The sequence below is a fragment of the Microtus oregoni genome, unplaced genomic scaffold (assembly GCF_018167655.1).
Source record: "Microtus oregoni isolate MIOR12 unplaced genomic scaffold, Mior012 000141F_ref0000236, whole genome shotgun sequence".
Classification (NCBI taxonomy): Eukaryota; Metazoa; Chordata; class Mammalia; order Rodentia; family Cricetidae; genus Microtus; species Microtus oregoni.
This window is the reverse complement of record NW_024544791.1, coordinates 867558-895389: the sequence shown is the minus strand read 5'-3', so window position 1 is coordinate 895389 and position 27832 is coordinate 867558. Positions and strand designations below refer to the sequence as shown.

The 27832-nt window shown below is 34.5% G+C and overlaps 1 protein-coding gene across 1 annotated transcript in view; it reads left to right on the top strand.

Annotated features, from left to right (window-relative positions):
* Hcn1 (hyperpolarization activated cyclic nucleotide gated potassium channel 1) overlaps positions 1-27832 on the top strand; it is a 359593-nt gene that overhangs the window by 192035 nt on the left and 139726 nt on the right. The window contains exon 3 of the mRNA XM_041646700.1: positions 7547-7708. Coding sequence (XP_041502634.1) covers positions 7547-7708 — 162 coding nt within the window. The remainder of the gene's footprint in view (positions 1-7546; positions 7709-27832) is intronic.

The window sequence follows — 27832 nt, the reverse complement described above, 5'->3', positions numbered from 1 at the left end:
TATACTCAATATTTCTAATTGGGGAGAGGCTTGGAACATCTTAACAGTAGTAAGGGTAAGAGAGAGTCAAAACAAGAAGCAAGGTGGCAATTAAGGAAACAAAGTCACCAAAGATAGAGAGTACAGTGAAAATAAAGGATCGTCAAAGAGAATCATCACAGTCCATTGTAAAATTGTGTAAAGCAATTTTTTTTGGTAAAATTGCTTAAATATGAGATGAGAGGCTTGGCATGGTAGATTCTGGTAAACCAGACAGGTTTAGATAGCTTCTATCTAACATTGACAGAGGAGGAATGGATGGAAGGGGAGAGAGGAGGTAGGGGGAGAGAACAGGAGACGATGAGCTAGAGGAAACTGTAGCCAGGGTGTAAAAAAAATGAAAAACATGCAATTAATGAACAGAATAAGACAGGGGCAGATCTCCGAAGAAGCCATTGTGTGAGTTAGTGTGGAGCAAGGGCCCGTGCATGAGCAGTGAGGAATAGAGCCGGTGTGTGCTCTTCACAAGGCGAGTCTGGGTGGTATGAGAAACCCAGTTTTTGCAAAAAATTGTTATTACTCTTAAAGACCCTCCCATTTGCAGTGGCTGTGCAGCACACTCCACATTGTGATAGTCAACTATTTCAAAGACTCGGGTAATCTGAAGAGCATCCAGATGCAAGATTCTGAGCTGAAGAGGCGTCATAGTTCCCCCTCACTCAGTTCCTGGAGGAGTCCAAGTGGTGCTGCTGACACACTGCCTTTTTCCAAGAGATCAGATCTCACTCAATTGTATCTTAGACTGCTCACAATTTTACCATGGCTTGTGTAGGTTTTCAGGTTTGGTTTTCTTTTAGGGTGGTAGAAGAGTTCCCACATGGTTTTCTTCTTTCTCGGTGCTCATTAAAAGGCAAGCAGTGTGGTTTCTCCACGTAGATTTCTAGTTGTTTTACTGGACTCTTACCAAAATTGGCTACTCGGTGATTTCTTTCAGGAGGCAGATGCCAAGACAGCCAAGCAGCACTACTTTATCTTCCAGGGCACAGCTGACACAAACCCACTCAAATAAATGAGTATTCTCAACCTGACGGGCTCATCCGCTAGAATAACAAGAGTCTGTGCCAATGCCTGATGTCACGTTGATGGCCATGGCGTACAGAATGATGAAGCATTGTTTTCACATTTGCAATTCTTTCCAGAAGCCCGTTATCTCTCTCTTCTCACTCTGTCGACTTCACCTAGCAAATGGTAGCACGGGGTGCTGTTTGCACAGCTCTAATAGAGGGATAATGATGTGTGTAGGCTAGGAATGCTGAGATCACCATGTAACTTGCCTAATATTGGCTCTATGCCATGTTTATTCTAGAAAAATTATTTCTATTATTAAATTCTTATTAATTTTTCATTACCAACTAATATGTAAGATATGTAGGATATATTTTTTAAATAACCCTTTAATTCAATTTAAATTCCAGGAAGAATAATTATTTCATTGTATGGTGAGTTCATACTTTTCCTTCCTGAAATTCATGTTTTCAGTATAAAGTGAAGAATAATGTGGCATTTTTATAAGTGTTGTGTGTGGTGCGCGTGCGTGTATGTGTTTGGTGTATGTGGTGTATGTGTGTGCATGTGCGCATGTCTGTTTATATGGTGTGTGTGTGGTGTATACATGTTGTGTGTGTGGCTGTGTGTGGTGTGTGTGTGTGTGTGTGTAGGCACAGAAGTTGATTCCAGGTGTCTTGGTGTCTTTTTGATTGTCCTCTACTTTATTTTATTAAGACTTGTTTCTCCAACAGCATGATTCAGGCATTTCTGCCCTGCCTCTGGAGTGCTGAGATTAAGGGGCTTCCTTTACTTCTTTTTTTTTTAAATGTCCTTTTTAATTAAAATTTTGTTGATATATGCATGTATCACTATACTCCATTCTAGTTCATTTCACTTTCCCATTGCTTTCTCCTATTGCCCTTTGATTCTTCTCAGTCTGGTTCTAATTATTGCTACGATTTGATGATATATAAGTTTGCCTAGAACTTATACTAGACTTAGTCCTTTACGGGCACACGAAACAAAATCAGCAGACAATAGTCAGCATCATTTACAATAAATCTATTTTCAAAGTAATAAAATATACTCTCACTGGGGAAACTCCCTCTCTCAAAATGTTTGTTGTCTACAGATTCTGGAGAAACTGAGTCTGTCTCTATCTTAATTATTGTTCCCATATATAATTGAAATGACTTGTGGTTCTTGGTTCACCATTGCTTCCTGTTCTGTTCATTATTTCATTTTCTTATGTTATATTATTTATTACCTATTTATCTATCTATCTATCTATCTATCTATCTATCTATCTATCCATCCATCTTGTTGGGACTGTTTGGAGTCCTGGCCTCCAGCTTCTCTTCCCAGCTAGTGACCTTTTCTTGCGCTTTTGTTTTGAGCTTCTGAGAGCTGTGTCAAAGTTGTTTACCAACCCTGCTTCCTGAGCATGCATTGCCCTGGCCTTGACCGAGGATCAGGTGATGAGGTCTTCACCTGTTGGCCCACCTGGCTGGGTTAGGTATAAAACCTCCGTGGTGCAGTTCAATAAAGGGCTTCTTCTACCAGCAGCTTGAGAGGTGTATGCTTGTTCAATCCTGACATCCTTTGCTCGGTTTTTGTTCCAGGCCGTGCAGGTGTGCCACTGTCTGTCTGTCTGTCTATCATCTACATCTCTATCTATCATGTCTGTCTATCTAATCTATCTATCTGATCTATTTATTTATATTCTGGCATAGTTTCCCTTCCCTTCTCCAGTCCCTCTTCCATATAGCCCCTCTGTCCCCACCCCGCATACACTCCCACACTTCTGTATAGAAAAGGGGGGTCTACCATAAGTATCATCAACAAAACATGATGTACCATGCTGGAGAAAGACTAAGTACCTCTGGTACTCATGCTTGCAGGACAAGTGATTTATTTACTAAGCTATCTTCTCAGCCCCATTACAGAATTTTGTAAGTGAAATAAACTTGCATTTATTTATCCTCTGTTCTATGACAGGGAACTTGAATCTGGGTAATTTACTGTAAAAAGAGATTATGTGGAACTGGCACTTTCTCAGAAGAAAGGGTATTATTGTACTTGTGGAAGGAGCTAGGAGAGAGAGAATAAGAAAGGTACCTAGACTGCTTGCTCTCTAATGGCCTTGTCTTTGATTACTAATCCCCTACTGCAAGGTATAATTTTGTGACCCCTAATCCTAGTCAAGAAAACACATACTTATTTTCAAGAAAGATATTAATCTGTTTATAAAAGTGCTAACTCAGAACCTAACAATTTCTCAACTCACATCTCTTAAGTATCCCCTATAAGGTCATTTTCTCTTTCAATGCTATGCCATTGTGAAGGTAATTAATGAATAGCAAAACCAGAACTGCGTTTCTGTTTATAGTTTAACAATCAGAGATAACAAAATGTTCTCATTAGAGTATCTAACATGACAAATATAATATGTATAGGAGCAGACAAAACAGTACTTGAGAGTATACAGGGATAAAATTGAGACTGTCTGAAATGTATTAGTTTTCTAACTCCTCTGCAAGAAATTGTTATCAAAATATTATTTGAAATACATCTAGAAGATCTATTTAGTGTTAAGTGAGTACTGCTGTTGTTAATAGTGTGTTTTTCACTGATTTTCTACATGAACACACACACTCACTAGCTGGTTAAAGCTTTACCAACATGAACTGGAAAATAAAAAGAGAATGGTGCATTTTGTCATTTAAACTTTTTAAGTGTTTATTCCATTGCAAGCTTCCAAGTTTAGTTTTCCAAAAGTCTTCCATAAAATGATTACATCTTAAAAGTATCCTAGTTTTGATTTCATGCTGAATTTGTGTATGGTAAGCATCACATTGTCTTCATACAGACCTCTTCAAATGAGATTCCAAGATCCTGCAGGTGTTATTGTCCCCTCGCCAGTATTTGTCGCATATAAAGAATGAACAGAAAAGGTATAGTGTTAGTTTCCAAGTTAGCTAACTGCTTTATCTGACTCCATTTTCTCTAGTCCTAATCCATTAAACATCCTTTTTGTCAGTACATTCACTTATAAATCGATTTTCCCAGCATGAAAGCTCCCTTCTTAAGTACATTAAGGACATGACATTATGTCTGTTCTTTCCTTTCTTTTTCTTTTTTGATTTTCTGGGTGCATTGGAGAGGTAGTCTGTGGCATTACATAGTCCTCATGAATATTAAAAAGATACAGTCAGCTATCTACATCTGTGGCTTCTGTGTCCACGAATGTAGCTGAGTATGGAAAGAAAATAGTTGGTATGAAGAAAAAAATATACCTGTATTGAACATGTCTAAACATTTTTCCTTAATAAAATGGAACAATTATTTATGTAGTATGTATGTTTTCTTAGCCATTGTAAGTCATTGAGAATAGATGTAAGGTAGAAACAAAGTGACTAGATTTCATGCAAGTTCTATAGTGTTTTGTACAAGGGCAAAAAGCAACAAGGGATTTGGTGTGGTAAATCCCCACATCCAATACCTCATGGATTATGATGGATAATATTTTCCCTTATTCCTAAAGAATTTTTCAAATGAGAATTTAGATAGATTCATTTACCCTATTAAGGTATGAGACCTTTTAAACTATAATACCACATAATATTAAAATAAATCCACACCAAATATGAACTATCACAAGCATTCTTCTTTCTAAATGGTGCCCAGTTATCAGGTACTATTTCCAGAAATAGTTATTAGAATTGTTCTGCTCACTTAGATAGCTAACGGTACTGGACACACACACACACACACACACACACACACACATTTGTCAATGCAGAAGCCACAGATGTGGATAACCATAATCATTACGGGTGTAAAGGTAAACATTTGAAGGTAGTTTGATACTCTGTCCACTTAATAATATAATAGTAATAGTTTATCCTCTCAGAGCTATGACCTCCTCAGTCACAGGTCCGTGGCCAATTTTTCAGTACCTGATATGAATTCTGTCCTGTGGAGCAGGAACTAAATAGAAGCAAAGAGCAATTGTTCACACTGTAACATTCATGTTAGTAGTATAGTTTCTCTTTAAGATTTCAGTGACTGAAAAAGGAAAGAGATGCCTTGCTCAATCATCATCAGGGACTTCCTCTTGCAGTAGATGGGAATTAACATGGAGACCTGCAGTTAAAACACATACAGGCACTCAGTGACTTTGTAACTCTCAGTCCTAAACTGGATGTTTTTATCCAACTCACTCCCTTCAGGGTTAAGGGAGCTATATGAAAGATGAAGCAGGCAGATTTTAAAATCCAGCAGGGATGGATGACTCCAAGGAAACAGTGTCTTCAGACACAACAGGAGTGATACACATATGAACAGTGACTTTGGCAGCAGACACAGGGCCCGCACAGGTTCAACCACATACATTCCCATTCAAACAATATTCCACAAACTGTCGAAAGTGGAAATATAAACTACTCTTTGAGTGTTCATTTTCTTTAGTTATTTATAAAAAAATAATAGAATCAGAACCAGATTTTTCCCTTTATAAGCTTAGCATGTCACCTACTCTGGAAAGGTAGGATCCACCTGGGAATAGACCTACATTCTAGGCTAAATGCTAAAGGATTTAAAAGTGAATAGGCATGCTCAACAAAGATGAGGAAATACACACTAACACTCAGATATTTAAGATTGCATATTATCCAAACAAAGACTGTACATGTGTAAGTCCATAATGTCTGACCTGCTTTAAGAAATTATCTAAGAAACATGGTCACAGATAGTTTCTGAGAATTTTTCAATAGAAAGTGATGTAACATTTTTCAAATTTTATAATTTTATAGCATAAAATATAAGCAATACTATCTACAATGGGCATCCCCTGCAAAGGGAAAATTAGCCTCTCCAATGGCGTTTCACTAGAGATGCTAACCACACAGGTAGGCCCTGTGATCAGCAGAAGATACCAAACCAACACAAATTCAATGTTATTTTTGTAGATATTTTGTCCCATAGTGCAGTCTTTGAAAATATTTCGTTTTATTGGTTGTTGCTTGTATATTGCGGTTTCTGCTTTTATGTTTTTGTGGGTTTGTGTTTGTCTTTCTTTCCACCATGCTTCCTTCTTTACTCCCTCCCTCCCTCCCTTCCTTTCTCTCCTTCATTTTTTTCTTTATCTTTTTAAGAGAGAGAGAGAGAGAGAGAGAGAGAGAGAGAGAGGAGGATCTCAGAGAAGGTGGTGTAGGAGAATGCATCATCAGAATATATCGTGTGAAAAATAAGTTCTTTTCCAATTAAATATGTGAGAGAGGAATAAAGACACTTTTGTGACTTTGCCAAATACAGTCAAATTAAAAGTTAGAATTAATTCATAAAATAAAATTATTTTTCTTTATATTCTTTTTTATTGAAGTTGACAAAACTTTTGATTGACAATGTTTTATTGATTGCATACAGCATAATATTTTGATATATGAATATATAGTGTCATGACTTAATCAAGTTATTAATTATTAACTAACTTAATCCTCGTATTCTACAGTGAGTATTCTTAACATCTGCTCTTCTTAATTTTGATGTTTATAATGTATTGTTATTGTTAAGAACTGTCATTGGTACTGCAAGACATGTTGATTTGTATATGGTGTCATAATATCAAAATAAATGCTGTGAAATTGTTAAAATTTACTACCTGCCACTTTATAGGTGTTTGGAACAGTTTGTATACTTTTATAGAGATAAATTTTGCTCACTACAATTATGCAAAAGAATATTTCAAGTTTATACATAGAGTGTGTACCAAATTTGAAAACATTTTATTCAGAGCAAGCAAAAATATACATCTCTAGTTTATTTTATACGCATCAGTAGTCCTACCCTAAAATTGATTTCGCCTAAAAGACTGAGTTACTTAAGAAAGAATATAAATTTTGTGGATTCTGCAAATGTTTCTTGGGTAATTTCTCAAATAGGTTGGATGTCATTAACCTAGAAACCTATAGACTTTTTGGAATTGTATCTGATTTTAAATATCAATGTTTGTGTGTATTTACTCACCTTTCTTGAATGCATTCATTCACTTTAGAGTTTGGAATCTTAGCCTAGAATGTGGGTCTGCTCCCAGGTGGATTCTGCCATTGCAGATGAGGCAAATGCTAATCTGCTGAAGGGAAAAAGCTGGTCCTGATTCTTCTTTGTGTAATACTTAAAAACAACAAACAATCAAAAACTCCAGTTTGATTTATGTTTTCTCTGTTGATATTTTGTTGAATATGTAAATTGTCACTATTTTGTGTTTGCTGAAATAGTATCAGTTACTATGAAATAATTTTTATATTATAGAATATTACACTTAAAAACATCACACATTTTTTGGCAACATCACTTAGCCTTTATCTTTAAAATCCTTACTCAAGCTCAGCTTGAATTCCTCAAGCATATGCACTAAGAAACCTGGAACAGCCCAGCAGCTCATCTTTAATCTTATCTCAAAACATGCTTGGTTTGACATAGGATTTTTTTAAAGTATGACTTTATGTTTTGGTGACAGATATTCCACATGACATATGACCTCGCTAGTGCAGTGGTGAGAATCTTCAACCTCATTGGCATGATGCTGCTCCTGTGTCATTGGGATGGTTGTCTTCAGTTCCTGGTTCCCCTGCTTCAGGATTTCCCACCGGACTGCTGGGTTTCCCTAAATGAAATGGTTGTAAGTAACTCATGCTGTTTATGTACTGGATTTTCATCATTGTGCCAAAACTTCAATTATTTCTGCTGGTATGGTTTTCCCACTCTTCCATAAAGACTTTCCTTCCATGAAAGTGGAATTAGATGACCAGGGTTTCTAGAACCAAACCTTATTTTTGTATTTCTGGGAATGTAAATGCTGCAACATCTAGTCTTAAAAACTTTATTACTGAGATCTACTTTATTTACATGATATAAACACACATATAACCATGATACAATGTGCCTTCAAATAATAATAATAGGAAAAAATTTAATCTTCACTGTGCAATATATGTTAATATTTTTAAATTGTAAAATATGATTTTAGCTAAGTATATTAACATATATTTTAGGAGACTATGTACTGATATGAGATCTTACATTCATTTGGGTCTGTTCGCCATTTCATTCACATCTGCATCATCAGAAACTTTTTCGGAAAACCATTTTTTAAACCGTGTGTCATTCTCCTGGTTGATGTTTAATTATAAAAGCATTTGGTGTTTTGTAAACCCCACACATAGTATGGACTTTATGTTTTCTGACCTTCATTGCTGAATTTAAGTTCAAAGAGATTTTTCTTCCTCTGTCCTCAGTGCTATCCTAGCCTGTTTGAGCTGTTATACAAGAGTGCTGGGCTGGATAATTTATAAATGACAGAAATTTGCTTCTCATAATTCAGGAGTCTGGGAAGTTCAAGACCAAGGGACTACCATGTTCAGTCTCCTGTTGCAAAATGGCGGCTTGTGTTTGAATCTCTTGGAAAGAGGAAAGCTATTTCCACATGGCAGAAAATACTATTTTTCTGAGGGCTGGCTCCGCATGACCAGCGTGACTTCCATTAGTTACCATCTGCCAACCTTGTCGAGTCTTGAATTAAGTTTCTAAAAGGTAAATTTTGGAAAACACATTAGTCCCACAGAAGGTGGCTAGGAAAATACCAGACACATTAATTTCTTTTAACTTGCTGCTCATCATCAAATCTTAATAAGTATTCTTGATTGAAGTTTATATAGAACAATGCAAGAAAGGTGAATGAGTTGGATCATCTTAAAAAATCTCTAATGTTTCCTTTATTTGTCATTTATCCTTGAGGAAATGAAATAAAGATATGACAAAGGCAGGAATAAAAGTACTGACTGGGAGAGGAAGATGAGGTACCATTGTCAGGCTACTGCAGGATGTGGAGCAGAAGGATGAGACTTGATGCCAGAGATGATGCATCACTGACCCAATTGTAATACTTAATTTGTCAAATAATTATCATTTTCAATTTTTTTAGTTATGTTCCAAAAAAATTACAGTTACCATCATCAAAAGAGTAAGAGAACTCTTTGCAAGTACTTTAAAAATGCACATAATTGTGTAATTATATTACAGGGCAATATATTATGTATTGAGTTCAAAGCACATTTATTTAAGCATTTTTTTATATCTTTATTTTCTTTAAATGTGACTACAAGCAACTGTGTATGCCAGAGACAGAGAGACAGAGAGAAGATCTATTCTGCCTATCAGTGTGTGTTGTGTTGTGTTTAATGTAATAAAAGCATCAACCTTCATTATCTCCACTTTTGTACAAAATAACCTTATAAAGCTCAACATCACTTTTTTGTCTTTTTTATTTATTATTTATTTTTAGAAAATTGAAATTTTCAGAAATCATATAAATAGGCTGTTACACAGATAGAATATAGTGTCATAGGTACAGTTCATTACACAGATAGAATACAGAGCCTAGGAACAGTTCATGTTTACCCAGCTCCACAATGTCTATTCTGAAGTACACTAGAGTATCTTTGACACAAGGTATTATAAAACAGTTAAGAACAGTGATTAAAAAATAATCTTAATCACAGCAGCAGTCACTTCTCTAAATCCAGAGTCTGATTCAGGATACAAAACAAACAAACAAAAAATCAAACTCATAATTTTCTCTATTTGTGGAAAATCTAATTTGAAAGTAATAACTTGAGGCTAGAAATCAAGTTGTAGATAAACAGCACAAGCCTTTAATGAATATGGCATGATAATTATGATATACTTGTCTTTGGCACTATGTTAATTGCATGTCCTTTAGTATTACTAAGACTGCACATAGATTAAAATCCTGCACCCAAATTTGCTATATATACTGATCTTTCTATCTTTATATCCATTTAGTTTGTTATTAACATAAAGCCTGTGATTAGAAATTTCTGTTCCAGGCTATGATTAGGAATTTAAAGTTGCCACCATAACTATGCTATACATTTTTACTGTTTAATATAGTATAATCAGTTTAATATAATCATTGTTATGCTAACTTTATCTAATTTATATTTTGTTACATGAAAATAATTTTGATTCCTGTTGGCTAATTTCTTTGTTCATGAATTTATAAATTTTAAAGTAACTCTTATTACAGTATATTGAAGAAGCTAATGCATGAACTTAGTGGATGGCTTAAAATGAAGAAAAAGAAGAAGCTGACTTAAGAGATGCAGCAAGAACAGGGATTCATCTTGTTAGACATTTGCAATATTTGCTTTATTCCATGTGTGAACCAAATTTGAATTACAAAATTCTTTCTGAATTAAGATCTTGGACTTGGCAGATAATTAACGTCTAAGAAAATGTGTTACATTTCCATGTCATCTTCTAGTTATGCTTGCTTGTAAAAGGTACTGGGAATATATTAATTTATTAAAAAATGATTAAGGGTAATAACATTGGATTCAATTACAAATGAGAAATATTAATTTTAAGAATATGACAAGATAAGGCCACAGTATAATTTAGATTGCTTATTAATTACCTGAATCTAAAATACTTTCATACCATATGAAATATCATTTTGACATAAATATCTTGCAGTGAAACATTACTTATCTACAACAAGATTTTTCATGATCAAGCCTGCAGGATTACAGTTAGGCAGTCCATGTCTTCTACCTACAGTTTTTCAGATGAATAGTTACAGGTTGGGTATCATCTCAAAGGCTTTAATACAAACATATTAGGACTCCAAAATATTCTGCATACTCCTATATGGAGTTTGTACTTGTTTTTCGAATTGGAACATGTTATACTAAAAAGTGTTGCATCACATAAAGTTAGTTTATCAACATAATATGCAAATAATCCATGTAATCAAGTGTAGATAAATGACATGTAAAATAATGAGCAACATTTTCATGACTGTAAAATGGAAAATGTATTAGAAACTTGGGGCACCCAAGTTTCAGTGAATCAAGACTTGGACAAAACTCAGTATATTTAAAAGGGAGGCAGTTACTTGGTCACAGCAAACATTCTGAAACAATATATTTACTCTTAATTGTGTGTGTTTGTTTTACTATTTTGGTAGCATTTGGTTTTAAAATTTCATCTAGTAAGTTATATGAGAATATTTTTAAAATATTGAATGTCTTCTGTTTTATTGAAAATAATTTTTTTCTCACATAATATACCTGATAATAGTTTCACCTCTCTTTAATTCTCCCATTTGCTCTTTTCCTCACCTCCCACCCTTTTCTCTCTCTCATTAGAAGTCAAACAGGCAGGCTGAACAGTTAAAGGCTAGGCTCATAAGCAAAAATAAGAGAAGACAAACAGGCTTTTATAGGATAATAATATAATATACTACCTTATAAAATAAAACAAAAACTAACACATCAGAATTGCTCAGGAGAAGCAAATGAAGAAAAAGTACCTAAGAAAAGGCACAAGAAACAGACCAACTTTTTCGTACACTCAGGAATCCCAGAGAGACACTAAACTGAAAGTAATACTATATACACAAAGGGCCTGTAAGTTAAAAAAGGGAGAATAAATTTAAAAAAACAATAAGTTAAAAAAAAATCTAAAAGTTTTGACACAACATTATGAGAAAAAGAACCTCCAAAGATGCTGTTGTGTTGCTCATCTAATACATACATGCAGACTATCAAGAGAGTATTTTGTTGCTCTAAAGAGACTCCCTTGGGGGAAATTACATTTTAATTGACAAGTGACTATCAATTAGAGCGTGCTTCTGTGTTAGCGATAGGTGTATGTGTCCACAGCTTTCATCTGTCGGGTCTCATCTTGTGCAGACCCATTGACAACCTGCACATGCTGCATCAATCTCTGTAAATTTATATATGCATTGATCATGTTGATTTTATACTATTTCTGCCTCCACTTCTGTAGGCTTCCCTGAGGCCTAGGGTGAGGCATTTGATGGAGGCATCCCAATTAGAGCGTGGGTATTCCAAGATCTCTCACTCGTTGAGTAATGTCTCAGCATTTGTACCCATCAGTTGTAAGTAGAAGAAATTTTTCTGATGATGACTGAAGAAGATACCAATTTATGAGTATCACATAATATCATCAATAGTCATTTTATTGATACATTCTTTTTAGAACAGTAGTATTTAGTTTTCCCCTAGGTCCTTGAGTTATCTACTCTCAGTTGTAGTAATATTTCACTTGTATTTTAATAAATAAAGTTTGCCTGAAGATCAGAGTTTAAGACAGCCTCCCTAGTCAGCCTTACAAACCAGGAAGTGGTGGCACACATTTTTAATCCCAGTAACCACATTAGTTTGCAATAGAAACCGGGCAGTAGTGTTGCATGCCTTGTTTAACCCCAGCAATAGAGACTAATATAAGATGGGAGGGGACAGCTCTCAGGCTCAGTATCATTCTGAGGATTCCTGGTGGTATGATTGCCATTTCAGACTGAGGTAGAGGTAAGAGCTAGTGACTGGCTGTTTTGCTTTTCTGACCTTCAGGTTGAAGCCCCCCCCCCACACACACACACACAAGACCATTGTACATAAAGGATTTGTGCCTGAGATGGTTTATATATACTGTAATATTTGGTAGTGTGCAGAGCATCTTCTTGTACCAAAGATGCTAGCACATAGATAACAAGGCTCTATGTAGTCACCAGATCAACTTCTCTGTGTACAATGATCTGTGTAGGTTTTGTCTTCAATAATGGGGCCTTGCTCTCAGTTTGTGGAGAGCAATCTATAGTCTTGACAACACTTTGGGTTGTTTGATTGTTTTCATGAGACTCTTTCTTACCAATAACTTAATTAGGTATAACAAAATTCTGATACTGGAAGTTTCATTTGATAACACAAAATAATTAACTGGGGCTCTGTCTTCTCCATTATTTGATGATTTAAGTCAGATTGACTCCATATATGTATATATTTTAGGAAATTTCTACTATATTAAATTTCCATACTACCCCTCAAATGCCCCTTAATTTTAACTATAATCTCTCTTCTTCCCCTTCCTCTCCACTTGATTCTCCTGTTTCTGTTACCTCCATCTATTCATAACTATCATCCTATTTCCCTATCCAATGGAGATCTGTCTGCCCATAGTCACCAAATTCTCTTAATGTATATCTAACCTCTGTGGTTCTATGAATTGTGGTATTTGTTATTATTGACTTAACAACTAATATCTACACATAAGAAAATATATCATAATTTTCTTTCTGGGTCTGGATTACCTACATTAGTATGATCTTTTGTTGTTGTTCCATCCATTTATCTGCAGATTTCTTGAGTTTTTTAAAGGTTGAATAATACTCCATTGGGTAAATGCATCACATTTTCTTTATTCTTTTGTTGAGGGATATCTAGATGGTTTTTCAGTTTCATGAGATCCCATTTATTAATTTTTAGTTCCTGTGCTAATGGTGTTCTGTTCAGAATGTCCTTCCCTCTGCGAATGAATTCAAGGCTACGTCCCATTTTCTCTCGTATCAGTCTCAGTATATTTGATGGTCTTTGATCCATTTGGACTTGGCCCTTGTGCGGGGTAATAAGTATGGGATTTATTTGCATTCTTCTATATGCAACGGCCCAGTTTGACCAGAACCATTTGTTGAAGATGCTTGTTTTTTCAGTGTCTATTTCTGCTTTCTTTACCAAAAGTGAGGTGTCTATAGGTATTTATGTCTGTTCTTCAATTCTACTCTAGTGAATGACTTTTCTTTTTTGTGCAAATACCATTCTTTTTTATTGTTATCGCTCTGTAGTACAATTTGAGTTAAGGGATAGTGTTATCTTCAGCAGCACTGTTATTACTTGGGATTGTTTTAGCTGCCTTAAGTTTTTCTGTTTTCAGATAAGACTGATATTTTTTTCACTTTCAAGATCTGTAAAAATATATGTTGCAATTTTGATGGGGATTTCATTGACGCTAAAAATTGTTTGTTTTGATGACATAGTTTTTACTATGTTAAACATATCGATCCATGAGCATAGGAGATCTTCCCATATTCTGATAGTCTTCAATTTCTTTTTCAATGTCTTAAAGTTTTTAACATATGATATTTTCACTTTCTTGGTTAGAGTTACCCCCAAAATATTTTATATCATTGAGGTTATTGTGAAAGATGTTTTTTATGATTTTTTTCTTCAGTCTGTTTGTCATTAGTATGTAGAAGACTACTGCTTTTTTGAGTTAATTTTGAATTCATCTATTTTTTAATTTGAAATTATTGCTTAGTTCCATTTTTGAGTATTATTACCCTAAAAATAATAGGAATAATCATGAATTTTACATTATAACATTAGTTTTTGTAATTCTGGTATAATAATTAATATATGCATTATTTAATCTTGACAAATCCTATTCTATAGACTACATTATTGGTCTTAACATGCATGCTCCAAATTCTTTACCAACCTTTTATTCATTATTCACTCAATAAGTAGCACTTGTTCAAGAGGGTAACTAAGTATCCTTTGAACTGTATTTGCAAAGTTGCTAGTCTACTAATAGAATAGTTTATACTGTTTGCTTTTATAACTTCTATATTCATTTTTTCTTTACGTGTTACCAACTCATGGCTATAAATATCCTAATCCCACATAAGCGATGCCCAAATAAATGTGCTTTCTGTGATTTTTGTTTGTACACTAATAAAATGTCAACACTGTCAAAAAAGATTAACGTGTGAATTAATAACTAACAAGACAATCTGCTTTAGAAGATGTAAAAAGTTCCGCCAGTATATAAGTAACATGCTTAAAAATATAAAAAAAAATCTTCACATATATATATAATATCCAAGAGTTCCAATTTTAAATGCAGGGTACTACCCAGTTTTACCTTCATTGAAGACAGTGTAGAAAGCATGCTCACTAATAACCATGCACTCTTACAGTTCGTTCCTATAAAAAGCAATCATGGTCATAGTAGCCATATGCTGTGTGAGCCTTTGTCAATTTTCACTTGTGTGTTCAAGCATTGAAAAGATGGTGTACCAGCCTTGTCCTCTTATTTTCTTTATCAGAAGATTGGTCTTAATTTGTAAATAACAAGAGCACACTCCATCCTGATTTTGTAGAGATGCATAGGGAAAAATGCCAGCAGAATGGATTGGAGAGACACACCTTCCAGAACAGTTCCTTCTAAACATTCTATGACTCTGTATATATCCCTTGACTCTCCTGTACTCACCTGCTGTGAGCTGAGTGTATGTTAGTTCTCCTTTCATTTAGATTATATGTGGAGCTCCTCCTTATGATAGATATTATCTATGATACCAAGCATACAGTGAGAATGAGACTAAGTTGTATGCTCATCAGTCCCATTTTCAAACAGATGTTCCTTCATCCCACTTTCCACTGGGTGTGGTCAACTGTACAAAGCTTAACACAATGTGAGATTTACTCTTAAAGAATTTATAATTCAATTCAACAGAAACCTATGTATGATTATTGTCAAAGTAAATCTAAATTGAGGCCTTCAAAATATATGAGCTGTCCCAAAACCCCTGAACATGGACCACGTGTTGTAAAATAGTATATGTTTCCTATTAACTAATCTGATCATTCTTCAAAATTACAAATCTTGCACAGTCTCTTTCACCATTACTTAACAACCCATACAGTGATTGTTCCCTCAAATTTCCTAAAGATTTGTTAGTGGTAACCCTGTCCCATGCATCGATTATTATGAAACATTGTGAGGTGTATGAACCAAAGAACCATACAGTAGTAAAGTACTCATTTCAACTATCATCATCCAGTTTTATGTCTGTGACCTTGAAAATAGTGACATTCATGTTACCCCAGATAATTCCAGCTTAACATCTGCAATTGTCAAATAAACATGTAGAGGCATAGTATAAACAACTGCTAATGCCTCTTCTTCTAAATAAATAATCTGAGGGGATAAAAGCAATATGCAGGATTAAGTTATCTACTGATGATATTCTTGAAAAATTTTAAAGTGTCATGCCCATTCAACTGCTTAGATAATGACTGGTTCTATTAAAATCACTAAACTAATAGACTTAAGGAAAGATACTAAGCCAAAGTAGCAAAGAATTGAAGGAAAACATTTCCCCTCTCTTGGGGTTTAGTAATCTACTTTATATTTCAATTCCTCTGTATTAGAATTGTATTATTACAGTAGTATTGACTTTTTTTTCCAAAATAGAATATACTGCCTTAGCAGAGTTTTTAAAAATGTCCTAACAAAAAGTAAGTGATTTGCTGACAAATCATTGCAGCTCTATGGGGAAAAATGCATTCATAGCCAATATGAACTTAGAATAATAAAGTAGGTCAGCAGCCTGCTGAGTGTTGTGGTTTCTCTTTGCTGTCTTTCTGTCCATTAGGAAAGTCTGCCTGGTTAACACCCCTTCTTCAACAAGCACTGCACCTCTTCAAAGGAAAAGAGTTCATAAAGTGTTTTCTTCCTTCTTTTTTGGGAATATTTGATGGAAATAAGCATGTGGAAACAAATTCTAATGTCTATTTTGTTTGTAAATAATATTTGCAATGCCGAAAACCTTAAAATGAAGTACAGTTCTTTAATGCAGAAGAATAAAACTTTAATTGCATTTATATTTTTGACTTTTACTCTGCTAAGTTACCTTAGAAATTTATGACCAAAGCATAAACTTGTAGTTTACTTGTCAAAGTACTTCCCTCATATGTAGCAGCCCCCGTGTTCAGAACATTGGCTTTGATCTTCAACAACACTTAGAATTTTTGTGATAGCAGATGAGTTTAGTCTAAGAACTCAGGAGGTGGAAGTGGGACAATCAAGGTCATCCTCTACTGCACAGGGAGAATTAGAGAGCCACGTGCGATACATTGGAGCCTGTCTTAATCAAACAAACCAAACACTGAGCAACTCATAAGATCTAAACCTATTATTCTTTTGTAGGACAATTCTTCTTTATTTCTAAATCTTGTATGTATTTTGAAAGAAGTTCAAATAACTCAAGCTTCCTCGGAATGTGCCTGGGCATCTCTAGTGTTGGAAATATAATATATAAATGCTGCATCTTGCCCATTATTGCACTGATTCTTAAACCTAAGAAACAATTGGCTAGAAGAAGCATCTGTTAGAGAATTACCTCAAGAGCACCAACTAAAGCTGATGAAGGAACTAACTGTCAAGGACTGGCCTCGACAAAAGACTTCTTACCAGGGTAGGGGCATGTGAACTGAAGAAATATAAGTAAAGAATATAAAGACACATAAAAATGATGAGACAGAAAACATATAAAGTATCAGGAGGGCAATCCAATGATTGAAATCTTTTCTTTTTTGCACAGCTTTTATATCCAACATAAATGGGGGAGAAGGTAACAAAAGACTTTTTTAACATGATACAAAGAGAACTCACACAGTCAATGGCCTTATCTCTCTGAGACATTAAATCCTTAACATTCTGTCCTCTGGGTAGCTAAGGTGCTGTAAGTAACTTATACTGGAGACTGACCTTCCCTGCTTGACCTCATAGTTAAAACAGAAAGAAAAGAAGTACATATGTATATCCTGATCACCAGTCAGGATGGCATTGAGCTATCTTAATTTCAAAGGAGCCAGGCAACCACCTCCTGAGTTAGGAGGTGCAATTATGCCTGTCAGTCTCCAAACTCTCTGACCATCAGACAAGGTGGAAATGGGCCTGTGTTTTTCCAGCCTCCACAACCAACGACCACCAGGGTACTGCATTCCTTGTGCACAAATTTATCTTTCTTGTTAAATTAGTTTTCATAGATGCTCTTGATGCATGTTGTTGAAACATTTACAGATGCTATGTAAAATTTTGTGCAGAATGAAATTAACATAAAATGTACATATTTTCTATTTTTTCTGAAAAATAGAAGACTCACTTAGAACTTAGAACAGTTTATTCACTAGCAACAAGCCAGAGGCATTGACCAGAAAAGCTGTTTATCAGATCTCATGAGTCACTCTAAAAGCACCTTATTATTATATTTGTAACCTCATCTAGTCTCACCCATGATGAGCCACACAGGGTACATGTCCTCAGAAACCAGCTCTTGAATTGTGTGAACGGCTTCAACGAGATGGGAGATCATGGGTGTATATAGAAAGCCACAGAACCTTATATATTTTTGAGTGATAAGATTTCTTCTTTTACTGTTTCCATGAATCTAAAGATACCAGACAATAAGAGGTAGTGATAATGACTCCTGTATTGTACATTATGTAGATTTGTGATTCCTGAAAATATTTTGATTTCATATGGGCTGTAATAAAGTGGCTCCATTGTTTTCATTGGGTTAGTGGGAATCAATAGAATATGAAATGGGAGTTTCTTTATTATATATTACCCCATTGACAGGCTACACAGACATCATGCAATTTATATAGACTTCTCATGTTTCCAACATGTCCAAGATTAGCAGTTTCCACTATATAAAAAGATATTTCTTTATAAACATGCAAATGAAATTGCCTATTTTATGGGAGAAATCTTCTATTTTATGGGAGATTATACAGTTACTACCCATATGGAGATTATTTTATCATTTTTCTCTTATTTCATTTTTTGCCTGTCACAACACTGTTATAAATGTTGTTCTGGAAATATACCACAGAATTAGAGGCATGAGTAAGCTCTGTCCTAAGTAAGGGATATAAGAAATAACATCAGGAATGCTTCCTGATTCACAGTGTGAATATTTCATAATCCCACTACAGACTTCTATTTATTAGTGTTATTTATTTTTTAGATGTAACAATCTAAAACTGAATATTTTGTGACAAATTTAATTTAGTTCATAATTTCATGGGGTTAACCAATTTTACTTGCATTCCTACAATTATTATTGCTACAGGTGATTCATCAAATAAGAGCTTAATATATAACAGATTCATTTCCAGTCATTTTATACTTTGAAGATACAAGTCGAACCGGGTACAATCAACATTAAAATACTCTTCTAGTCAGAGGCCTCTGAAATCTAGCTCTGTTCAGGAAAGATGAATGAAAATGTGTCTCTCCTCTACGTTCGGGTATTTCATACCATAGTAATGGAAACATTCCCAGTGCACCAAGAATAGATACTGTATTTGCACCTGTTTGCTAAAGAAAACTACAAAAGAAAAATTTGGGAATCTGCCATGCTACATTTGTGACTCACAGGGCACACACCAATGAAAAGCAATGCATTCCCTATCAGTACCATCCAGAAAACAGTCTCTCAATATAAACTAAATTGGAGAGCAATTATAAGATCTACTATAAAATCCACAAAAGTAAAGTAATTGACATGTATTTTATATAGTCTGGACCATTATGACCAAAATGATAATCCTAGATCTATTTTGGGAAGGGTTTCTAGAACACAACAGAACTGGGAATATGTCAATGCTGATTATTTGACACTTGCTTTCCATAAAGCAGAATGCTGAGATCTGAGTCTGTATGGTAGCAGAAGTGATGGGAGTCCACTCTGGCCAAAATTAAAGAATGGTTTGTTTAGGGTTAAGTATTCAGAACCTGACAGCAAACATGCCAATAAATTAAAAGTAAATCTTAATGGTATCATATTAAAGGAGACCCACGTTTTATGTCCTGGCATATATATATATATATATATATATATATATATATATATATATATATATATATCTCCAGCTCCCGATTCTCTTACCTGTACTGCCAATGTGGCCTTGGGCAGTTGGTCTAAGATCTTTGTGCCTTGATTTCCTCTTTTAAATGTGGTGACAATCATACATAGAATAGTTCTTATATTTTAACACAATATGCAGTATGTATTATGAACATTTGCAATTTTGTGTAGGTTAGGGATGATATCTCCTCCCTATAAGATCCTATAGAATATTTTTATTTAAAACAAATGTTGTTTGGTTTCTTAGCTGTGTTTTCTTTTACTCTGACAAAATGGCCTGGCAGAAACAACTTAAGGGAAAAGAGATATAGCTGATTACATTTCCAGGTGATAGTCCCTTGCAATGGGGAGCCCAAGGTGTCAAAATGTGTAGCATTACATTGTATTCAATGTCAAAAATCAAACACCACGTATTAATGCATGGAAATCTTATATTCTGGAGAAACTCCCATGCTCCGCCTTCTGTTACTCTCCTTCCTGTGAGCTAAAACAAACCTCTATTCCCAAAACGATTTTTTTCAGGGCATTTTACCACAGCAGAAGGAATCAAAACTAAGAATAGTTGTGGATGGAGCTCAGGGAGCAGAGGAGTATTCTAGTGTGCATTGTACCTAAACATGTTCAGTCTCTAAACATGGCATGTTGGTGCATGTCTGCAGTCCCAGAACTGTGGACATGGAGATAGCAGATGCAGAAATTCCATTGTGTGTGTGTATGTGAGAGAGAGAGAGAGAGAGAGAGAGAGAGAGAGAGAGAGAGAAAGAGAGAGAGAGTGTGTGTGTGTGTGTGTGTGTGAGAGAGAGAGAGAGAGAGAGAGAGAGAGAGAGAGAGAGAAGAGAGAAGAGAGAGAGAGATATGATTTGGATAACTAGAACTAAAGACATTCAAGAAGTTGAGTATATGGTATAAATTTAGAGAAAGAATCTACAAAAGTTGAATGCACAACTGCTTTAACTTTGCTGCCATCTGCAGAATATTAAACAAAAGTCCCCAGACCGCAAATGTATATGGAAGGAATATTTAGAATGAGAGAAACACTAGTGACATTTACTAATAGTTGCAAGAAGGATCCAGAATTACATAACACTCCCCCTAGGATCCACACCACAGAGATGAGTGACAGAGTATAAATAGAAAACATTCAGTCTTGCTTATGATCGTCTTCTGTTGAGGTGCAAGATGTTGAACCGAATAGACTGAGGTAAATCTTAAGAAAGTTGAACTCATAAATCAGTACTTTACTATTACAAATGACTTGTCAGCCCCTCGCTCCTTTACCTTGCAACCTTAAAGGATAATATGTTAAAGAGGAGATGCTAGCTATTTGCATAGAATTTTACAAAAATCATGACAATTTTGGAACTGTTTTCAGGGTATATGAAAATTATTTACAAAGACAATGATCAAAGATGTGGCAAATTATAGCTTGCCTTGAGATGCTTGATTCATTAGAGAAATTGTTTCAGAGAAATTCTGTGTGGACAGAAGCACTGATGAATATAATGAAGTTATGGCATATTAGAATGGTCTCTTTTTATTTCACATATATGGATATATATTAGATGTTATGAAAGAATCTATCAAAAATGTATTTAGATATATTACCTTGTGGATAGACAAAAATAAAACTGAGTGAGGTAAAACTTGATCATAACATTACCCCTATCCAAAACTGTACATTGATAAAATTATTGGCATGAAAGAAAAAAATGAGGTATACATATGGATTTTGGTTTCTGAGTGGGGGAAAATTTGATTATACCTTACCATCATGCACAACTGAATATAGGACTGTTGACATGAAAGAAAAAGTGAGGTGTACATTGATTGTTGACTTCAAGTCTTTGATGATTTGGCCATGTTGAGGATAAGCTGGCTGAAGACATCAAAGACACAGCAAAATCAAAGCAAGGCATATGCTAAGTCTTAGAGTTACATTTAATGAGGCCTTGTTAAGGAAGAGAATAAGCTAAGCCTGTTAAAAGGATTTTTATTTGGTAACCAAAGTGTCTTTATAACAAGTCGGGGGACTAGGGGAAGGATGAAGTTGAGAATTCGACAGGCTTCTGCTAAAGACATGATGACTTAGACCACTGTCTCTGTGATTTTAATATGTGCCAGCAATTGAAATATTGGTCGTGTTAAATCAATTAGAAATTTAAAGTAAGTTTTGTAAAGAAAAAGTACTAACTATGTCTTAATCAGGCAAAGACATTGTACTCTTTCTCTGACATTTGAAACTTGCTGATTATCTATTTCAGTTCCCAAAACGATAGCTTCAAAATTAATTTATGTCCATTCATAAGTCCGTTTGTGTGCAGGATAAATTAAAGTCATGGTGACATACCAGTGATTAACTTCATGTTTCAAGGAGTACTCTTCTCAAAATCTCACTTGATTATTTGCCAGCATGTGTACAAATTAAGAAAAGATTAAGATATATATTAAAATGCATGTATTTGTGGAGGTCTGTGTTTATAAAACTAGAACGGGGGCCACAAGAAAAGCAAGATCATGAGGTGGGGATTAGAGAGGTATGAGGGAGAAATGGACTGCATGTGACGTGAACACATCTTTGGAAGGGGAAGGAATGAAGCATCAAGAGGGAACCAGGAGAAAGGAGGAGGGAGTTGAAGGGAGAGGGAGTGAATAACGAATATATGTATATAAATGCCACAATAAAACACATGATTTTTGTATGCAAAATTTCAAACATCATTTTAAAATGAAAGCATATGTGTGTATTATAAAATCTAGAAATATTGTAGTATGGAGTTATACCAAGTGGAAAAATATGTTATTATTTTTAGGGTTATTTTTCTATTATTTCTTTTATTGAAAATATTTTTTCACGCAACATATTCTGATCATAGCTTTTCTCCCTGAACTCCCAGGTCTTCTCTGCCTCCCTTCCCACTCTGATTCACCAAGTTCTTTCTCTCATTAGGAAAAAACCAAGCATCTAAATAATAAAAATAAAAGACAAACCAAAAACAAACAAAAATTGGAATTTGAAGAAATTCTCTATGTAGCCAAACTTATGATTTCACTGTATTTAATAGATGAGGTTAACCACTTGGGACAGATCATGTTGATGAAATATTAATTGTTAAACTTTGAGGCATACGACTCTCCTGCAAGATATCAACAAGTTATAAATATTTCCTATATTTTTTACTAATAGTAACAAGATAAAATATTATTGTAATAAAATATCCTTCTAGATTTTAGTAATCATAAAGCAGTTTCCATTAGGAATACAATGTGAGAAAAACTGAGCTGTTGTTTAATTTATAAAATGAAAAGTAGGTGTGGTATGTGTCACAATTGATTCCATTAAAAATAATTTCATGCTGGGCATGGTGGTGCATGCCCTTAATCCCAGCATTCATGAGGAATAGACAGATGGATCTCTGTGAGTCCAGTCCAGGTCTACAGAGCTATTTCCAGGACAGCTAAGACTGTGACACAAAGAGACCTTGTCTCAAAAAAAATCAATGATAATAATATCAATAATAATTTCACCTTGATTGTTTGCACATGCTAATTTTACAAAGTCAAAATATGTAATTAGTTTCCTAAGAGTAGATATCTCTATTTAGTTTTATTAAGAGGTAATAAAGAGGTTAGTTTATCTTTACTAAGATTAGGCTTTATTTCCTATTTCTTTATGTAAATAAGTGTGTATGTGCATATGTGTATTTATATATAAGTAATATGTAAATACAATATATTAAATAAAATATATAGATTAGTGCTTCTCTTGATCACATCTCAAAGAGCTTGTTCCTGGAGAATAGTGATTCTGACTTTCTCAGAAGTCATTATTTTTCAGGTGGGGTTGCCATTCGTCAAGTGTTTTTAGGGAACCATGTTTTCGAGACCTCACTGGTGCAGCTTCACTTTCATATGTAGAAGATGCTACTACAGAGCAGATGTATTCGTTTCTGGATTTTAAAACCCCTACCCATGATGTTTTCCAAGGCTTCATGTGTAGGAGTTGTGTTTTAGATGTATCAAGTGGGACCAGAAGCCCACAAATATCCGCTGTGCTTTGACCGCTGTGTATTTCTGTAATAGATCACATTTGCTGCCAGGGAAACTTCTTCATTAGAGCTGAGAGCTGTACTTATTTGTGGGTGTAACTGTTTAGAAATCAGTTAGAAATTGCACTGGTTTATATAACTGGCAGCAGGAGATTTTTCTCTAGTTTCCAGTCATGGGCACTAGGCCATGTTTACCTTACTGGACATGAATTTTCTCCTACAGAGCACACCTTAAATCCAATGAGAGACCAGTTGTTTACTGCCAAAGCATAAACACCACTATTGCACCTTTCAGAATACCTTCGCATTCTCTCATCAGCAATACCCTCTTGAGTTTCTTTCATGAAATAAATAGTAAAATTGGAGTGTCAGTTCATCCTTTGGTCTCTTCCTTTAGATTCAGACCCTTCCAGATTTTTTTCTTCTATTTATTTATAAAAGGAAAATCAAATAAACAAATGTAAAATAAAACTGAGAGAAATTAGTTGTATACATGATATTCTGCACATTGAGTTGAAATTGATTTATATAAAAATTTGTTTGAGAACTTAACTCATTGTTATTCTGTTTCTATTGTAGTATGGTCACCAACCAACTTGGCAACTTAGAAAGGTCCTACCAAAACAAAACAATTACTTAAAAATATGAGACATATTTGAATCAATAGATTTAGGAAAAATGCTTTCTTTCTTCAAGGAGAAAATAATTCACTTGTGTTAACTTTGAGATGTTACTGAAAAATAGCAACTATTTACTGGAGTGAATCTTAGGATTTCTAAAAGTTAACATACCTTGTCTATTACACTTTTTGTATTATCTGTTGCTGAGAAACATCTAAAAGCAAGATCTAATCAAAATATAGAACTTTACTAAAACCATAGTCGTACTGATCATTCATCACTATTCATGGAACTTGAAGTTCAAGGTTTATATCCTAAATATTGCAGATTAAGCTTTATTGATTATTCAGTATATAACATCACTTTCATTCCAAAGATAAGTAAAAGTTATATATATTTTTCTTAAATTTATTGTTAGAAAGTGACTCTTCATTTTTATGTGTGTAGTGCCCATGGTGTTCTACAAAATATACAGCAAATCATCACAGATGCAGGTATAAGTAACACTCTTTTACACACCGTAGGGCAAGTTTTAGCTACTTATTTGCCTAACGTTAGGATGTACTAAATGCTTTCTCTGTCTGTCTATCTATCTGTGTGTCAATCCATTCGTCCACCTGCCTGTCCATCCATCCATCCATCCATCCATCCATCCATCCATCCTTCCATCCATCCATCCATCCATCAACTTACCCACCCATCCAGCCATCCACTCACCCATCTATCTATCTATCTATCTATCTGTCTGTCTGTCTGTCTGTCTGTCTGTCTGTCTATCTATCTATCTATCTATGCTCTACTCAATACTTTATTGACTTAGTATTTGAGAAACTATTTTGAGAACTGTCTGATATGGTGGGGAAATCAATTAATAAAAGGTCTTGCTTTCCTAAACACTTCTCTTCAAAAAACAAAACATGGAGATTTATAAAAAGCTATTGTCGGGTGACTCAAGTCATATTAAAAAACGGAGAGCAGAAAAATAGAATACTGTGACTCAGGTCAAAGTTTATTTGAGATAGAAGAGCTATTCCAGGGCAGTGCTAACGGTAGTCATTGAGTAAAGAATACAAAGAAAGGAAAGAAAAGGCTATTGATAGAGAAAAACAATAGTCTAGGAGGAAATCATAAAAGCTATAAAACTGGATAGTATGGCTCGAGTGGGGAAATGAGACTGGGCAGACACTCAGAATATAATCTAATCAAAGAAAACCTGAAAACACAAAATGACTTTGAATTAGGTTTAGCATGGAGAGTCAAATGAAACCTAGTCACCTCTAATGTGGAAACCCTTTCCAGGGCCAAGAGCAGAAATGATGTGCTATTTTCACATCACAGAAAAAAAATGATATCATCATGTACCAAGGATAAAGAGAATGAGCATATGTCCAAGTCAGTCCATAGAAGTCATTGGTTCAGTAGGTCAGCATAATGTCTTTCAGTATGGAAAAAAATTAAGTAATTGGGCAAAACAACACACAGCATCAGTGAAAGTTTGACTTGAACTACAGTGTCCATCAATGGAGAAATAAGCCCATTTTGCCCTAAGGAGAGCAAGGACAATAGGGTCCTACATGAAAAGCTCAGATGTATATGAATACACAGAAAATACACATTATGTTGTATATTTTCTGAAGTTGGTAGGTGATTATATGAAGACATGAATTGTTATGATCATGAATATGAGGGATGCTAAGAACTTTTAAGGCCATAATTACTAAGCATATATTGCATTGAAATAAAAAGACGAAATTTAAGGTATACTAAATGTCTTATGTAGAAAGCTGTTGGTACTTCAATCCTAAGGGATTCTAGAACTAACACCACTTGCTAATTGCTATCCATAAGGTGTTTATGATGTCCTGGAGTGTCAGGATCAGTGAAAAAAAAGCAGGACAAATACTTGGCTTCTGGAATTAATAAAACTGGGGCTTTAGATTTATGTAACTTCCACTCCTATTTGAGAAAGATTTATTATGTTCTAAATTGAAGCCATTTCTTTGTATTTAAGCTTTGTGTAAATGTATGTGTCCCTATGTGTACATGTGTATTTGTATATTTGTTCATGTGTGTACGTGTATATTTATGACATTATTAGAGATCAGTGTATAATTTTCTTCTGACAATTCTGTTATTCTCTTTCTAGAGCATCTCTTACAAAATATACTTAAAGTATTTATTTATATTTATAAAAAGTGTCATTATTAATAATCTGCTTTAAAATGCTAATACAATTTTAAAATAATACTACACTAGTTATCTGAATGCTATTAGTTTTCAAACCTGAATCAAATCTTCAGTGTTTCTGGTCTATTTGCTTGACACCACTCAATCTCTTTCATGATACTTGAGAGTCGGTTAACTCCATATGAGACAGAAAAATTGCTAAAGTTGGAGGAGGAGACTTTTGCATTTTACCTTAAATTTCTATGGCCAAAGTAAAATATTATTTTTAACTGTCTCCTTTGTACTTAAGTATTTATAATATTACAGGTTTTTGTTACAGAAAATACACAAATTCTTAGAAATTAGCCCTCACATTTAGTACCCTTTTATTTCCCCAATATTTATAGATTTTTCTTTTAACTTTGATTTTTCAGCTGTGTTCTTTAGTCATGGTGTATGTGCAACTGAAATCGAGATTTTCTTCAAGAATTATAAATTGGTTGTCCTGAAAAGACAACACAATAATTAAACCCTTAGGAATATACTTTTGTCACTTTTCAGTTATATTTTAATGAACTAGTGGCAATCTGAAAAATGAAAGATCCATTTATTCAAGGCATAATTGTGAGACAGAGATGCAAAAGAATTTCTACTGAAATATACCTTCCTGTTGTACAAATTGTAGATTCTTTTTGACAAAAGAAATATATTCAAAATCTCTCAAGGAATGCTCAGAAAAAAAGCAAAATATTCTCATATATATATATGTATTTCTTTTCATCAAGTATTTGACAGCTGTGACTGGATTTTTGCACAAATTATGATGTAGGGATGCAATTTAAATGCACATTCCTCCTGTAACTGCAGCGATAGTAAGCACAGCCGTCGCTAAAGACTGAAGGTAATGTTCTCCTTTAATGTCTGGGCTTGCTATTTATTAAGAATCCCACAGTGCACATTATCCTGTTACTCTTCACCAGCACGTATTTCTATTCCTAACATCATGTTAATATTATATCAGGTAAACCAGAGTTCTCTGTAGCTAATATCACTCACTACAAATGGTGCAATAATGCAGATGCATTAATCCCATGCCTCATTAGTTAAAATCTGAGGCATCATTGTCTGTATAATCAATTGTACCTCTTCTATCGGGTTTAATCCAAACACAGAACATTATTCCAAAAATCAACATTGGACGTGATGTGTACTTTTCTTTATAATCAGTGTAGAATGCATCCCTCGGTGTCTCTGCTTCCTGGTACTAACATGATTGTACAACTCTCTTCCTTAGCATTGTGCTAGGATTAATCTGTGTTGCCAGTTAAATAGAGAAGTGGTGCCCCTCTGAGAAGAGGTCACTTATTGTC